The sequence below is a fragment of the Scardinius erythrophthalmus genome (assembly GCF_964197995.2).
Source record: "Scardinius erythrophthalmus genome assembly, chromosome: 1".
Taxonomy (NCBI): Eukaryota; Metazoa; Chordata; class Actinopteri; order Cypriniformes; family Leuciscidae; genus Scardinius; species Scardinius erythrophthalmus.
The window spans coordinates 27,141,139-27,157,802 of record NC_138221.1 but is presented as its reverse complement, the minus strand read 5'-3'; the positions used below and the strand labels follow the sequence as shown (position 1 = coordinate 27,157,802).

Below are 16,664 nucleotides of genomic sequence, written 5' to 3'. Positions count from 1 at the left end.
GTAGAGTCACAGAGCTGCTGTAATTAACAAGTTAAAACCAAACTATCTCAATTAATTTAACTTTTCAGATCACAACATGATTATGTCAAACAGGGGCGTAATTTGTGGGGGGGGGGTTGGGGGGGAGATAACCCCCCCAATATTAAATCTATGCATTACAACCCCCCCAATATTTATACCATGATCACATGAAAAGGAGGCATACCCAAACTTCAACCCCCCCAATGTTCAAACCAAATCTACGCCCTTGATGTCAAAACATAACCAACACCATCAGATCACATTTTTTCTTTGTTCATCTGACTGTTCTAAGTCAATAACAGCAGACAAGCAAAACATAAAGGAAATAGTGTTAATTTAATACTGGGGATTTTGCTGTGCATAAGCAAAACAGAAGGTTTGGAAAACATTCTTAGAAAAAAAATCTGTCAGCTGGAAAGTACCAAACAGACTAAAGTTAACAGTAACAAGCATGATGAAATGTATTTGTTTTGGAACTAAGCCTGGTGGACCTTGCTTTTGAGTAAATGTTATCCTGTTATACTTTTTGGCACCTCCTGCTACTGGCAAAGTACTTAAGAACAAGACTATACAACCCACAGCAAACCAAATGATTGCTCTGAGAGATTGTTGTGGAGATCTCTGTGACTATGGCTTTAGTGGAAACGCTTCTCATGCATGTGTCCATCACAGGAGCTTTACTTGCTGCTGTGCTGTTGTTTTCTGTTGTCTATCTATTCACCATCAGCTCCAGCTCTCCAGCAGATCCTCCAGGACCCAAACCACTGCCACTGCTGGGGAACCTGCTCCAACTGGACCTCAAGAAAACCTACATGAGCCTCTGGGAAGTAAGCTCTTTAGCAAAACTGTAACATTTAAGTAACTACACAGCAAAAACTCCAGTGTTAAATTAACTCTCCTGGGAGTTTAAATGGCTCCAGACTCAAAAGTGTTAAAGTGTTAAAATATGAGTGTTAAATTAACACTCAAGAGTGTTAAAGTTAATGAGCTAATTAAGTGATTAATTGAGTGATGATTGATCATTATTGAAGACACCTGATGTTAACAAGCAGAATCACCAAAAGAGAAAATCAAAATTCTAATCCACCATTATGGTGATCCATGTTTCATTTAGTTGGGCTCTTGACCCTTAAACTATTAATATTAGATTTAGTTTGGCTATTGTAATTAAGTTACAACTGTCAGATGAACAAAGACAAAAGGTAATCAGGTGGTGTTGGTTATGTTATAACATAATCATCAATTGACCTCAAAACATTTAGAGAGCTTTTACCTTGCTGAATAGTAGCAGTCTTGTTTTTCTATAGCAAACAATTATCAGCATTTTCAATATAATCCTAATATTTTATTCAGAACAACTTTTAAGAAATCTGTTGGATTATAAATCTGGATCTTATACTGTAAAATAATCACTGTGATGCTGTGATTACCAATATAAATCAGTCAGAGATACACATCAAATGATGATTATGTCAAAATATATCCAACACAATCAGATTGCCTTTACTCTTTGTTCATCTGGCTGTTCATCACTCAGTTTTAGCAGCCAAACTAAACCTAAAGTTAAAAATGTAAGGGTCAAGAGCCCAACTAAAGCAAACACTGATCTCCATAATGGCGACTTACAAATAGTGCTTTTTCTCCTTCAGTGATTCTGCTTGTTAACATCAGGTGTCTTCAATAATGCTCAATCATCACTCAATTAATCACTTAATTAGCTCATTAACTTTAACACTCTTGAATGTTAATTTAACACTCATATTTTAACACTTTAACAGTCTGGAGTCAAATAAACTCCCAGGAGAGTTTAACACTGGAGTTTTTGCTTTGTGTGCAGGAGGTAGCGTATTCATTTTTACAGTGTAATGCAGGACTAATGAGTAGTATTACATTAGCACTTCAACTACTACTATTAACTAATATGGAATCAAGCTTAACTAATCAGTAAGTAATATGCAGTGCATTGCTTTCATTGTTCCCAATTTGTAAGTACCTTTTGATAAATTCCTAAATGTAAATTTTAAAATATTTAATTATAGACTTTTTATAGAGTTTTTCTTCCTCTTTTCTGTCTTGCAGCTGTCAAAACAATATGGGTCTGTTTACACGGTGCACTTCGGCCCCAAAAAAGTGGTAATATTGTCAGGATACAATGCCGTCAAACAGGCATTAGTGAACCTTTCAGACGAATTTGGAGACAGAGATATTAGTCCCATATTACATGATTTCAACCAGGGATATGGTAAGAATTCAGTCCATCTGATTTATCAATACACTTACTGTACTGTTATCAAATGAGAAAACATAAGCACATAATTCAAAATGTACAAATAAATCACAATTTCAATTCTGCTGGTATTCCAGTTAGAAATCCACTTTGGAAAACCAATAATGGATCAATTATTTCTCCTTAGGGATTTTGTTTTCCAATGGTGAAAACTGGAGAGAAATGAGACGATTTGCTCTCTCGAACTTGCGAGATTTTGGGATGGGAAAGAAAAGAAGTGAAGAGAATATCATTGAAGAAACACAATATTTAAAAAAGGAACTTGAGAAGTTTGAAGGTAAGGCTGTAATTACAAGGACAATACAATGATGTTGTTGACTGAATTAAGATAAATGAACTATTAAAATAAGCAGAATTACAAAGTGCAACTTTGAACTGTTGGTGGTGCTAAAGGGTTTGAGACAGAAACCCTAAGGCCTGGTTTCACAGACAGGGTTTATAGATTAAGAAATTTAGAAATTAAGCCAGGATTAGGCCTTAGTTCAGTTAGGTAGCTTTTATAAACATTACTGTTGTGCATCTTGAGACAAAACAAAGACAGTGATACATTTTAAGATGTTTGAGTGCAAGTTGCTTTCTTTAAAAACAAAACAAAAAAACAAATAAAATAAAAAATAAAATAAACGTACATTTTAGTCTGGGACTAGTCTTAAGCCTTGTCTGTTAAACCGGGGGTAGATTTCCCATGGTTTGCATTGAGATTGTCTTATAGGTGTGCCAAATTTCTTATTCCAATATAGTTCCCTTTCAGTCGGTCACTCCCACATACGTTGGAAGGACCCGAACGAAATGCGATCTTCGCAGAGAGACCAATCTACTTTGAGAGAAACTAAACGAGCCAATGCACATTGGCATGCGATAATTTGCACCATCTGTTTCAATCACACAACACGGGTATATAATGAGTAGAAGGTGCAATGCATCTTTGCATTTCGCTTTGGAGCCAAGCATGCTGATGTTCTACTCCTGCAATTTCTTCAGAGGGAGAAATTGCATTATTCAAGTTTTCTTTTGCACAGCAAAAACTCCAGTGTTAAATTAACACTGAAGCAGAGTTAAAGATAAGGAGATAATTAAGTGATTCATTGAGTGATTCATTGAGTGATGATTGACCATTATTGAAGACACCTGATGTTAACAAGCAGAATCACTGAATAGACAATACCTATTTTTAAGTCACCATTAAGGAGATCAGTGTTTGCTTTAGTCGGGCTCTTGACCCTTACATTTCTAACTTTAAACTTTCTTTGGTTGCTGTAACTGAGTTGTAACTATCAGATGTACAAAGAGAAAAGGTGATCTGGTGTTGTTAGTTATGTTGTGACATAATCATAATTTGACCTGAATCACTAAACTAATTTAGAGCTTAATCTCTGACTTATATTTATATTATTAATTACAGCATCACAGTGATTCTTTTAAGCACACACAGACATCAAGAATCATTGAATGATTCTCAACAATGGTGACAAACAGAATATTCAATTAGGAAAAGGAAATTACTAAGATAATTAAAATCATCATTTATTCATACCGCAATACATGGTGGCACCCAGAATGCACTGCAACATGCTTTATTATTGACTCACAGGCTGATTATTGATGTATGTGTGTCTAAATAAAACACTTATTCAAAGTCTTTTGCTCAGAACAACTTTTAAGAAACATTTTGGATTACGTTGAAAATGCTAAAACTTGTGTGCTGTAATTAACAATGTAAACATGACACATGAGTTTAATGGTTCAGGTCAAATTATGATTATATCAAAACATAACCAACACCATCTGATCAACTTTACTCTTTGTTCATCTGGCCGCTATTACTTAGTTACAACAGCCAAACAAAATCTACTGTTAATATTTTAAGCGTCGAGAGCCCAACTAAAGCAAACACTGACCACCATAACGGTGTCTTAAAAAATGTGATTTTCTCCTTTGGTGATTCTGCTTGTTAACATCAGGTGTCTTCAATAATGCTCAATCATCACTAAATTAATCACTTAGTTAGCTCATTAATTTTAACACTGCTTCAGTGTTCATTTAACACTCATATTTTAACACTTTAACACTCTTGAGTGTGGAGTCAAATAAACTCTCAGGAGAGTTAATTTAACACTGGAGTTTTTGCTGTGAAGAAGCCACTCATTCGTATTGGTGTCGCGTGACGGCCACAATCACTTTCTCACATGCCTGGGCTTAAGCATGCTGAGACTGTGTTCGTGGGTGGTTCATGTTCACTCAGGAGAGCATGACCACGTCGGCACATTGTTCATCTTGCCTTTCTCGCAAGGGCTTCAGGCAGCACTTAACACATCGTGTGCAGTCGAGCTGCTGGCTGATTGCGCACGTTGTTAAGGCAACCCAGCGCATAGTGCGGCGCTCTTGATACGTGATTGAGACTAGAGTCCCTTTGCCTATTCCGCGATCTAGTTCCTTTTCTGGTGGCCACCAGAAAAAGGGCAGCTTTGGCTAATAGCACTGGTGATCTGAGGATTACAGTGAGTGTTCCCCAACGAGACCACCACTAACTACTCTAGCACAACGCAAGCATGTTGAGACTGTGTTCATGGGTGGTTCCTGTTCTCTCATGACCACGTTGGCGCGTTGTTCGTCTTGCCTTTCTCATAAGGACTTGAGTTCAGCGCCAAAATTGCTAATTAGCAAATCCAGGTGATTGGAACAAAGTACTTAGGAGGACTTTTACTTTCTGAACCTGGATTTTACACCTCTGCTCTGAATTCTTTCTTTTGTCCATGTTCCACCATATCTGGCTTGTTGATCTTATAAGATCCCTAGAGTACTCACTTTTTCATCTCTTTTTAATCTAAACAAATATTTCAACCATTAGATGAGAAATATTCTAAAGAAAATATGTTTATGCAGTTTTATGGGGTACATATGTTAAAACAAGCAACAACCGTTGCAAATTACATCTTCATTCCTGTTTTAAAGGCAAAGGCTACATTCCCAAACATTTTGGCTTTAAAAAAAAAACACATACGTTCAAGTTTGTTATTGGGCTTATGAAAACGGCACAAAAATATATATATATATATATTAGAGGTGGGCATAGATTATTTTTTTTAATCTAGATTAATCTAGATTAAAATGGCTCATTTGAATTCTGCCGAAGGCATTCAGAATATGTGTGCTACCCAAATAATGACTATAAAAGTAAGTCTTTGAGAATGGGTTTCTCAAGCCAGGTGGCGCATTAGACCAGGGGCTCATCTCCTGTTTCCAAAATGCATCACAAACTGCTTGAGAAAGCTGTTCTACTCATAGACTGTAAAAGGTTACTACTGTACTGTTACAGTCCGTAGGCAACATTAGGTAGGCCTATGTTATTATCAACTACTATTAGGCTATCAATTAGGGATGGGCGATATGGCCTAAAATCCATATTGTGATATACATTGCAGCCTCTTGCGATAACGATATATATTATAATAAAACCATTTCAGAACAGGTTACACAGACCCTGCTAAACAACTGCTAAATGTTTTTTTTTTTTTTTTTTTTTTTAAGGGTGTATGTAGTTTTGAGAACATATATTGTGCAAAACTGTAAGTATTCAACATAATTTTGCAGATAAATAAAATGTAAGTACACCCAGCTGCAGAGACTTAAGTAGGTCTAATGTTTATTATGGCTTGGAGCTTATGAAACCCCAAATTTAAAATTAGAATATTGTCTAACTGATGTCTTTTCAGTTAAAAAGAAACACAACAACGATTCTTAAAATCAGGCGCAGACAGAGATTATGTGCTACACCACTATATATTCCCATATATTGGGAATAATACGCGCGCGCTGGTATTCAGTGATATGCTTCGTTTTGAATTTGAAGTGGTAGAACGGATTAGTCGTGTGTTAACTTACCGAACTGTTACCCCACACACTCTGTCTATATAGTTTGCTGCTGCTCGTCGGACGGCTTAAATCCGAACCAAGTCCAAATAATGGATGTTGCAACGATCTTTTTCACCTGGGGGCTGTTCCATAAAAGACGCTTAGAAAAGTGGGGATTAAACTCCAAAACCGGACTTGAATGAGCCTAACAAATGAGTTGGGGCTAAAGTGGTTCCATAAAAGGTAATTGAAGCTCACGCAATCTCACTAATTTGATCCAGGTTTATCTAGTCTAGATAATTGCGTGTGCACGCGTTTCTTAAGCAGCCCTAGAGGTCGATCGTGGATCAAATCGATCCACCATCAAACAGCGTATATTTTGTGCTGTTTTATGCATTTGTGACATGTTTTTTCCCCCCCTCAGTTCAAAACTTACATTTTACAGTTATATTCTCCATCTGTAAATGTTCGAAAGTCATGCAAATGTATCCATTTCCTGCTAATTTTCATATTGAACGAGCGCTGCTGAATAGGAGCGCAATAATTCTGACTAAAATATACATTTTGCGTGGAAAATTAATATGCGATATTTTATAGCACTAGAAATATCTTCCAATTATAATAATTTATCTTTAGGATGTTGGATAAGTTGCACTGAACTTCTAGCGAACAGAAGTACTTCAGTGAAGTAGCCTATAATTCAGGGAAGATTTTTTTTAAGAAACTAAATATAGAGATACAAAATATAGTTTTGGGTATAGAACCTATGCTACTTAATAAAGATGATGTATATTAATTTAGAATGCTGAGAATTACAGCTTTTAATGCAATATTTTTTGGGAGAAAGCAAGAATCCCCAGTTTTAAAGTACATTATGGAGAGGATAACATGAAATTAAGAGCAAATGTATACATTTTGAAAAGATATGTGCAACTAGAAAATCAAAGAATATTCCATAAAATAAAGGAATATATATTAGCCTACATTAACTACATTTTTATATAACCCTCCCTCCCTTTTATTTCTAGTTATTTGTTATTTTATTTATTTACTTATTTAATATTGAATATTTGATATTCAAATAATATTACTTGAATAACTATTAGGAATTATGTGTCATTATAAGAGTTTGATATAAATATGTTAATGTTCAATTTTTATTACTATTTATTTATTGTTTTCCCCCCCCCCTTAAATCATATGTAAAAGTGTCTATGTACTTTTTGGTTATTGTTCTAATCATGTGTGTTTTTAGGCTATGTGTTGGTGGGTATTATCACAAAAGAAAAAAAGTAGAAGGAAAAATAAGGAATATTTATTGGGGGGAAATATGATGTCTTTAAAGGAACTGTCAATTTGTATAATTGTGTTAAATGTGTTTGAATTGAAAGACATAATAAAGTACATATATATATATACAAATATATACAATATATACAAATATATATATATATATATATATATATATATATATATATATATATATATATATATATATATATATATATATATATATATATATATATATTTGTATATATATATATATATGTACTTTATTATGTCTTTTCAATTATATATATATATATATATATATATATATATACTAAAATATTTGTTATTTGGACATTAGATGTGCCTTATTTAGAATTTTAAACCTGTGTGTCTATTTTTATGATAGCAATAACTGTAAAGGGACTATTGTAATGGGGTAAATCAAATGTAGGCTAATACTGTCAATTACTAAGCTCAGATTCATCTTACCAGTTAAAATTTATACTCTGCTTTTGTAATTATTTATTTTTAATTTTGTGATTTTAACTTACAAAGCTTTTTTTAGATTGTGTTCTAATGTTCTTCTAATCATAAACATGTACTACAGCTGCCAAACAAAACAGAGAGAAATGTATTCATAAATCTTTAAAACAATCTAATTAAATCTTGGGCACAAAACATTCAGCCAGTAAAAAAAGAAAACCTGTAGTATATACATATATTGTATATAGGCCTATCTATCTATCTATCTATCTATATATATATAGGTCTATATTGTCTAATTTATCATTGTAGCCTTATTTATGTTGATTTTCTGTATACTCTGTATTTATTTTTGGACTAATAGTGGTTAATAAAGTCCAATAATGGTATGAGAGAGTGTCAGTGGCAATATCATTGTGTTCTTGTTGGTCAGTGTTAGAGGATCTGTGTAACAACTGAGGCTTAGCCTGACAGTTAGCCTGCCCTGGACCAGGCTAGTTTCCCAGCATAAGTTGCCAGGGTAACTGAGTTTGAACTATTTTAAGTTTGCTTTATGAAACAGAATCCACCGACAATAAGTCTGACTAACCGAAATAAGCCTGGCTTATACTCTAATCTTGTTTTATGGAACAGCCCCCAGCTTTCACTTTCAGCCGTGTTTACTTAAGATGACGACGAATATGATGCTTTGCAGCCGGGTGTACCTCGCGGCCGCGGGTAGATTGCGTCATCATAGCTTGTGTAGTATAGAGCCAGCTCCCAACCCAACTTGGAGAATAGAATAACGGCGATATTTTTTTTATCGCGCGATAAGAGTCTCGCGTTGACGCAGCATGTTAACGCCGATAACGGCCCACCACTAATATATATATAGATAATTAGTAAATATGATTATGATGAACTTTAACTAGTGCCTACATAATAGTATATAATCAATAGTGAACAAAACAATGTCTTATTGATATTTAAATAATAAATATCCCAATTCAGTTCCTGTAAAATTTTTTCGTAATTTTAACGGTAATTAAAAAAAAAAAAAAGCAACGGAAAAGACATGTTAATTGCTTAACAGTATGTCCCTTACTATATACAGTGAAAAACTGTAATAGCTATAATGGGACATTTCATGTAATTTTACAGTAAAATACTGTTAAATGTACGAATTTTGCAAATTTTTATGTTTTACATCATTGAACCAAAATTTACGGTAAAAAACTGGCAGCTGTGGTTGCCAGTACTTTACCGTAAAAAAATACGATAGAAATATTTATGTTTTACGGCATTGAACTTATTAAAAATATTGTATAACACATTTGTATTACAAACCAATTTGTCATAAAAGTTTTATTGAGAATTACAAGAGGTTTAGACGTTGATGTTTTATTGAAAATAATAAAGTCACCATTATGGGGATCAGTGTTTGCTTTAGTTGGGCTCTTCACCCTTGACTAGATTTTCTCTGACTGCTTTAACTGTGTGTTTATAAAACACATCTGTTATGGCATGAAAATCAGAGAGAAAATGTGATCAGGTGTTGTTGGCTATAGATTGATGATGACATAATCCTCATGTAGTGGCCTGATTCACTGATCTCATCAAGACTCTCTCATTGTATGAGAAATAATACTAATACTAATATATTTCACGTTTTTAAGTATAATAGCGCTGTGACCCTACTGAATGCGAGCCAGCAGTGACAAACAGATAATCTAATAAAACTTTAAAAACACAGAGTGTACAAAAAAGCCAGATGAAGTCCACTCTGGTGGTCCAGAAGCGCCCCCTGGCTAAACCTTGCAGAGGTGTGAGATATCGCCAAAGTTCACTTTCTCGATGCTCTCATTTTACAAGGTGGCGTTTTCGGCAACACTTTCGAGGACTGGGCCCAGCAGTTCTCCAAAGGTCAGAAGCTGGCTTAGGCAATCAAGAGCTTGCTCCATTGTGTTATAAGAACACTCGTGGGCTGCCCCTCAGTTTGCTTGTCGCCAAGGGCGTCATTCCCCCTGTAAAAAAAAAAAAGAAGGACTCTGCCACAGCCAGCTTTACTGTGACGTTGAGCCTCGCAGGAAGACAACTCCACCTGTCTCAGCCACCGAGCGGTCAGTGAAAAATCACTTCTGAGACGGTTGACCTGGACAGGGATGAAGCTGCTCTTTCTCCGGAGGAGGGCCAGGTCGAGAATCTTTTTTTGAACAAAATTATTTCCGCCTCTGGCAGCTCAGCCAGCGGTACCCAAATTATCAGTAAAAGAGCAGCTTCCTCTTTCTCTGGGTCCCAGGAGGGCAAGAATGACAGTGTGCTACGCTATGCCTCGCCGCTCTCATTCCCCTCTCCACAAGACGGCGAGAATGACAATGTGCGATGCTATGCCTTGCCACTCTCGTTCCCCTCTTTGCAGAAGGCAAGGGTGACAGTGTGTGCCCCACCGCGGGTATGTCTGTGGTTCTGTTGGTCCTGCTAGTGCAGTCTCTTGGAGCCTGACTAGTGCAAGAAAGGCAGTGGGTTACGACCAATCTTGGACCTGTGAGTTTTTGAATCGGGCCCTTTACAAGCTCTGCTTTGCTTTGTTTTCGAGTGTCCGGCATATCAGAACAAAGTCCAACCCTTCAGTCTGGCCCTCTCGCCTCACGTATTTATGAAAGTCACGGAGGCAGCCATTGTTCTGCTCAGAGAACATGCCCACTCGTGAGAACATTTGTGAGAACTCAGGGACATGGTGCTCAGTAGGGCTGGGCGATTTAAATCGCGATATTGTTATGCGCATCTCGTCAGTAAAGCCGGTTCCTTGATTAGTAGTAAATCGCCATCACCTGCTTTCAGATGAAGCGGCATTTACTACAAAGAGCCGTAGTTAACTGACAAGCTGAGCCAAATCGCATCAATATCGCGGACGTATCACCAGCGATATTTAATGCGATATGGCTCAGCTTGTCAGTTAACTACGGCTCTTTGTACACAGCAAAACCTCCAGTGTTAAATTAACACTCCTGGGAGTGTATGAGTCCACACTCAAGAGTGTTTAAGTTAATGAGATAACTAAGTGATTAATTTAGTGATGATTGAACATTATTGAAGACACCTGATGTTAACAAGTAGAATCGCTGAAGGAGAAAATCGCAAATTGTAAGTTACCATTATTGTGATGGGTAGTTGCTTTAGTTGGGCTCTGACCCTTTTATGTGTACTTTAGATTTTCTTTGGCGGTTGTATCTGAGTTATAACTGCCAGTTGAACAAAGAAAAAAGTGATCTGATGGTGTTGGTTAGCCTATATTATGACAATCATCATTTGAACTAGATCAATGAACTCATTAAAATCCTTCTTTCTGACTTCGATTTATGTTGTTGGTTACAGCATAACTGTGAATCTGCATAAATGCCCAGAATTTTTGATATAATATAAAGAATTTATTAAAAGTTGTTTAAAAAAAATCATTATTTTAGGCACACACAGATGTCAAGATTCAGTCTATGCATCTCAACAATGGTGAGGAGCAGAATATTCAATTAGGAAAAGTAAATTACATAGAGAATTCAGATCATAATTTATTCATACCGCAATGCATGATGGGAGCCATTAATGAGTTGTGATTGGTGGCAGCCACTGCAACATGCTTTATTATTGTCACCATTGTTGAGATTCACAGGCTGATTATTGATGTCTGTGTTTTAAATGATTATGTTTGAACGTCTTTTTGATCAGAACAATGTTTATTAAATATTTTGAATTATAAGTAAAGTACTGATAATCATAGGCTGAAGAATCACAAAACTGCTGCTAACAAGTTAAACCAATCTATCTTAATATGTTTCATTTTTCAGATCACAGCATGATTATGTCAAAACATAACCAACACTATAAGATAACATTTTACTTTGTTCATTTAGCTGTTATAAATCAATAACAGCAGACAAACAACAGTAAATATTAAAGTAAACATATAATGGTCTAGAGCCCAACTAAAGCAAACACCCATCACCTTAATGGTAACTTACAATTTGTGATTTTCTTCTTCAGTGATTCTGCTTGTTAACATCAGGTGTCTTCAATAATGCTCAATCATCACTAAATTAATCACTTAATTATCTCCTCAGCCCTAAATGCCGCTCCATCTGAAAGCAGGTGATGGTGATTTACTACTAATCAAGGAACCGGCTTTACTGACGAGATGCGCATAACAATATCGCGATTTAAATTGCCCAGCCCTAGTGCTCAGTCACCTCAGCCTGTTGGAGCTTCGGGTCAACTGGGACAAGAGCAAATCTCCCCAGCACAGATGATCTTTTATCTCGGTATGGAGCTGGATGCGCCAACACTGGCTTCACGGCTGAGTCCCAAGATGGGCGTGGCAGAGCAGCACGTACCGGGATCCTATTACCCCACGCTGTCACCAAACTTTCAGTCCGTGGTTGGACCCTTCGTTTCTATGGGCAGGTGTTCCCCTAGAACAAGTGTCCAGGCATGCTGTAGTCTTCACGGATGCCTCTGCCACTGGCTGGGGGGGCCATGTACAATAAGGCATGCAGTCTCAGGTCTGTGGACAGGGTCCCAGCTGCATAGGCATGTCAACTGCCTTGAGTTGCTAGCAGTACATCTTGCACTGAGCCGCTTTAAGGTGGAGCTTCGTGGTAAGCATGTACTGGTCCGCACAGACAGCACTGCAACCGTTGCGTACATCAACCAACAGGGTGGTCTACACTACTGTTGCATGTCGCAAGGAAGGACCTGCTTTCTCAGAGACGGCGCACACTATGGCACCCGTGTCCAGACCTCTGGAAACTCCATGTGTGGTCCCTGGATAGGACACGGAGGTTCTAGGTGTCCTACCCCAGGCGGTGGTAGACACCTTCAGTTACACTAGAGCCCCCTCTACGAAGCGCTTCTATACATTGAAGTGGAACCTATTCGTTGAGTGGTGCCCTTCCCACTGGGAAGACTCCTGAAGATGCCCAATCAGAGTTGTGGTTTCCTTGGAGATGGGTTTCCCAGAGATGGGTTGGAGTGAAGGCTGTGAACCTGCAAGCGCCACCCTCGGAGGAGGCAGACCCAGCCCTGTCTTTGCTCTGTCCCGTTTCTCTCGAAGTAGATTGGTCTCTCTGCGAAGATCCCATACCTACATATGTCTCCATTCCCTCCTTCAGGGAATGAGGGTTACCATACGTAACTGAGACGTTTTATTGGGCTGAAGAAGTGAGAAGAATATAAGCAAGTAAGCTAACAATTACTACAGCTGTCTATGTACCTTTGATTCTTGAGTCTTGCTCACTGCAGGAAAAACATTTGACACAACTCAGCCTGTGAATCTCTCTGTTTCAAACATCATCGCTACAATTGTCTACGGCAGCAGATTTGAGTACAGCAACACTAAGTTACATCACATGGTCAGACGAGCTTACGAAAACATGAAGATGGTTAGTTCAGCTTCAGTTCAGGTACCAAGACATTTTTGTACAATCTACCAATAATTCATACACTGATTGTTATTTAGCAGTGTGTCAGGATGAAGGCTAATCCAAAATGTATTTATTATTGTAAAAAACTGTTTATTAGTACATTAACAAATCATGAATGATGGAAATATTCTAGTAGATTTATATGGTCAAAAATATACTAATTTAATTAAATAATGAATTAAACATTATCGGGATAAAAAAGTTAATATCAGCCGATATTGATTATTATGACGATAAATATCAAATATTTCTTTCTTTCAAGATTCAGGGCAGATTTTGGCTCTTAAGTGAAAGTTGTAGAAACCAGATTGTTAATTGTGGTTTTAAACTTTTTATTATCAGAACATGACAAACACATGAGTCCACACTCAAGAGTGTAAAGTGTTAAAATATGAGTGTTAAATTATCACTTGAGTGTTAAAGTTAATGAGATAATTAGGTGATTAATTTAGTGATGATTGAGCATTATTGAAGACACCTGATGTTAACAAGCAGGATCACTGAAGGAGAAAATCACAAATTGTAAGCCACCGTTATGGCGATCAGTGTTTGCTTTAGTTGGACTCTTGACCCTTATACATTCACTTTAAATTCTGTTTGTTTGTGTAAGCAGCAGCTTGGTTATTCTACAGCATATGATTATCAGTATTTTTCTTATAATCCAAAATATTTAATAAACATTGTTCTGATCAAAAGACTTTCAAATGAATTTATTTAGAAACACAGACATCAATAATCAGCCTGTGAATCTCAACAATGGTGACAATAATAAAGCATGTTGCAGTGGCTGCCACCAATCACAACTCATTAATGGCTCCCATCATGCATTGCGGTATGAATAAATTATGATCTGAATTGTCTATGTAATTTACTTTTCCTAATTGAATATTCTGAATATTCTGCTCGTCACCATTGTTGAGATGCATTGACTGAATCTTGACGTTTGTGTGTGCCTAAAAGAATGTTTTTTTTTTTCAAAACAACTTTTAAGAAATCCTTTATATTGAATCTAAAATTCTGGATATTTATGCAGAATCACAGTTATGCTGTAACCAACAACATAAATCAAAAACATAAAGTTCAAATGATGGTTGTCAGTAATAATATAAGGGTCAAGAGCCCAACTAAAGCAAACAATGATTGCCATAACGGTGGCTTACAATTTGAGATGTTCTCCTTCAGTGATTCTGCTTGTTAACATCAGGTGTCTTCAATAATGCTCAATCATCACTCAGTTAATCACTTAATTATCTCATTAACTTCAACACTCTTGAGTGTGGACTCAAGTATGATCTCAAATAAACTCCCAGGAGAGTTAATTTAACACTGGAGTTTTTGCTGAGGAGCTTTCTAGGTCCAACACCACCTGACCACCTGACCACCTGACCACCTTTTCTCTTTGCTTGTCTGGCTGTTGCAGCAGCCAAATGTTAATAATTGAAGGGTCATGAGCGCAACTAAATCAAACACTGATCACCATAATGGTGTCTTAAAATTAAGATTTTTTTTTCTCCTTTGTGATTCTGCTTGTTAGACATCAGGTGTCTTCAATAATGGTCAATCATTAATCATTTAATTATCTCATTAACTTTAACACTGCTTCAGTGTTAATTTAACTATTTTCAGTGTTCATTTAACATTCTTAGGGTAAGTTTACACGACAACTATATGCTTCCCAGATTGCAACATATGAGACAGTAGGTTTGCTTCATATGAGACCGCTTCAGCAATTCAGCACCCGAAATGGGCGTGGCAGAGCGGCACGCTCCATGTGACAATCACCCTGGCCTGCCGCCAAACCCTCAGCCCGTGGTCAGACCCTTCGTTTCTCTGGGCCCGAGTGCCCAGGTATGCTGTGGTCTCTACAGATGCCTCCAACACCGGCTGGGGGGCCACGTACAACGCATGCAGTAGTGGGGATTTGGACGGGCCCCCAACTGCATTTGCACATCAACTGCCTCAAGTTGCTAGCAGCAAACCCTGCTCTGAGATGCCTCAAAACACCACTGCTCGGCAAACATGTGCTGGTCTGTACGGACAACACTGCAAACATTGCGTATATCAACCATCAAGGTGGTCTGCGCTTTCCTTGCATGTCACAACTCGCCCGCTATCTCCTCCTATGGAGTTAGAAGCATCTGAGGACGCTTCGTGCCGACTATATCCCCGGCTTGCTCAATCGTGCCGCCAACAAGCTCTTATGACAGCCTGTGGCCCACGGACAGTGGAGACTCCATCCCCAGGCGATTCAGCTGATTTGGGATCACTTCGGGGCCGCACAGATAGATCTCTTTGCCTCTCCGGACATGTCCAATTGCCAGTTGTTTTACTCCCTGACCAAGGGGAACCTCGGCACGGATGCACTGGCCCACAGCTGGCCCCGGGCCTCCGCAAGTATGTGTTCTAGGGCTGGGCGATTTAAATCGCGATATTGTTATGCGCATCTCATCAGTAAAGCCGGTTCCTTGATTAGTAGTAAATCACCATCACCTGCTTTCAGATGGAGCGGCATTTAGGGCTGATGAGATAATTAAGTGATTAATTTAGTGATGATTGAGCATTATTGAAGACACCTGATGTTAACAAGCAGAATCACTGAAGGAGAAAATCACAAATTGTAAGTTACCATTAAGGTGATGGGTGTTTGCTTTAGTTGGACTCCTGACCATTAATATTTACTGTTGTTTGTCTGCTGTTATTGATTTATAACAGTTAAATGAACAAAGTAAAATGTTATCTTATAGTGTTGGTTATGTTTTGACATAATCATGCTGTGATCTGAAAAAGGAAACTTATTGAGATAGTTTGGTTTAACTTGTTAGCAACAGTTTAGTGATTCTTCAGCCTATGATTATCAGTACTTTAATTCAAAATATTTAATAAACATTGTTCTGATCAAAAGATATCAGATAAATTCATTTAAAACACAGACATCAATAATCAGCCAGTGAATCTCAACAATGGTGACAATAATAAAGCATGTTGCAGTGGCTGCCACCAATCACAACTCATTAATGGCTCCCATCATGCATTGCGGCATGAATAAATTATGATCTGAATTGTCTATGTAATTTACTTTTCCTAATTGAATATTCTGCTCCTCACCATTGTTGAGATGCATAGACTGAATCTTGACGTCTGTGTGTGCCTAAAATAATGATTTTTTTTTTAAACAACTTTTAAGAAATCCTTTATATTATATCAAAAATTCTGGGCATTTATGCAGATTCACAGTTATGCTGTAACCAACAACATAAATTGAAGTCAGAAAGAAGGATTTTAATGAGTTCAGTGAT

General features: G+C 37.3%; 1 protein-coding gene across 2 annotated transcripts in view; it reads left to right on the top strand.

Moving 5' to 3' along the window:
* The first annotated feature begins 559 nt into the window (after nucleotides 1–559).
* Nucleotides 560–16,664, top strand: part of LOC308704466 (cytochrome P450 2K6-like) — a 31,583-nt gene continuing 15,478 nt past the window's right edge. The window contains exons 1-4 of one of the 2 annotated variants that reach the window (XM_081388799.1): nucleotides 560–848; nucleotides 2,101–2,263; nucleotides 2,436–2,585; nucleotides 13,187–13,347. In XM_081388799.1, the coding sequence (XP_081244925.1) occupies nucleotides 651–848; nucleotides 2,101–2,263; nucleotides 2,436–2,585; nucleotides 13,187–13,347 (672 nt within the window). In that variant the 5' untranslated portion in view covers nucleotides 560–650. The remainder of the gene's footprint in view (nucleotides 849–2,100; nucleotides 2,264–2,435; nucleotides 2,586–13,186; nucleotides 13,348–16,664) is intronic. The other variant, XM_081388800.1, reaches the window with a different exon arrangement.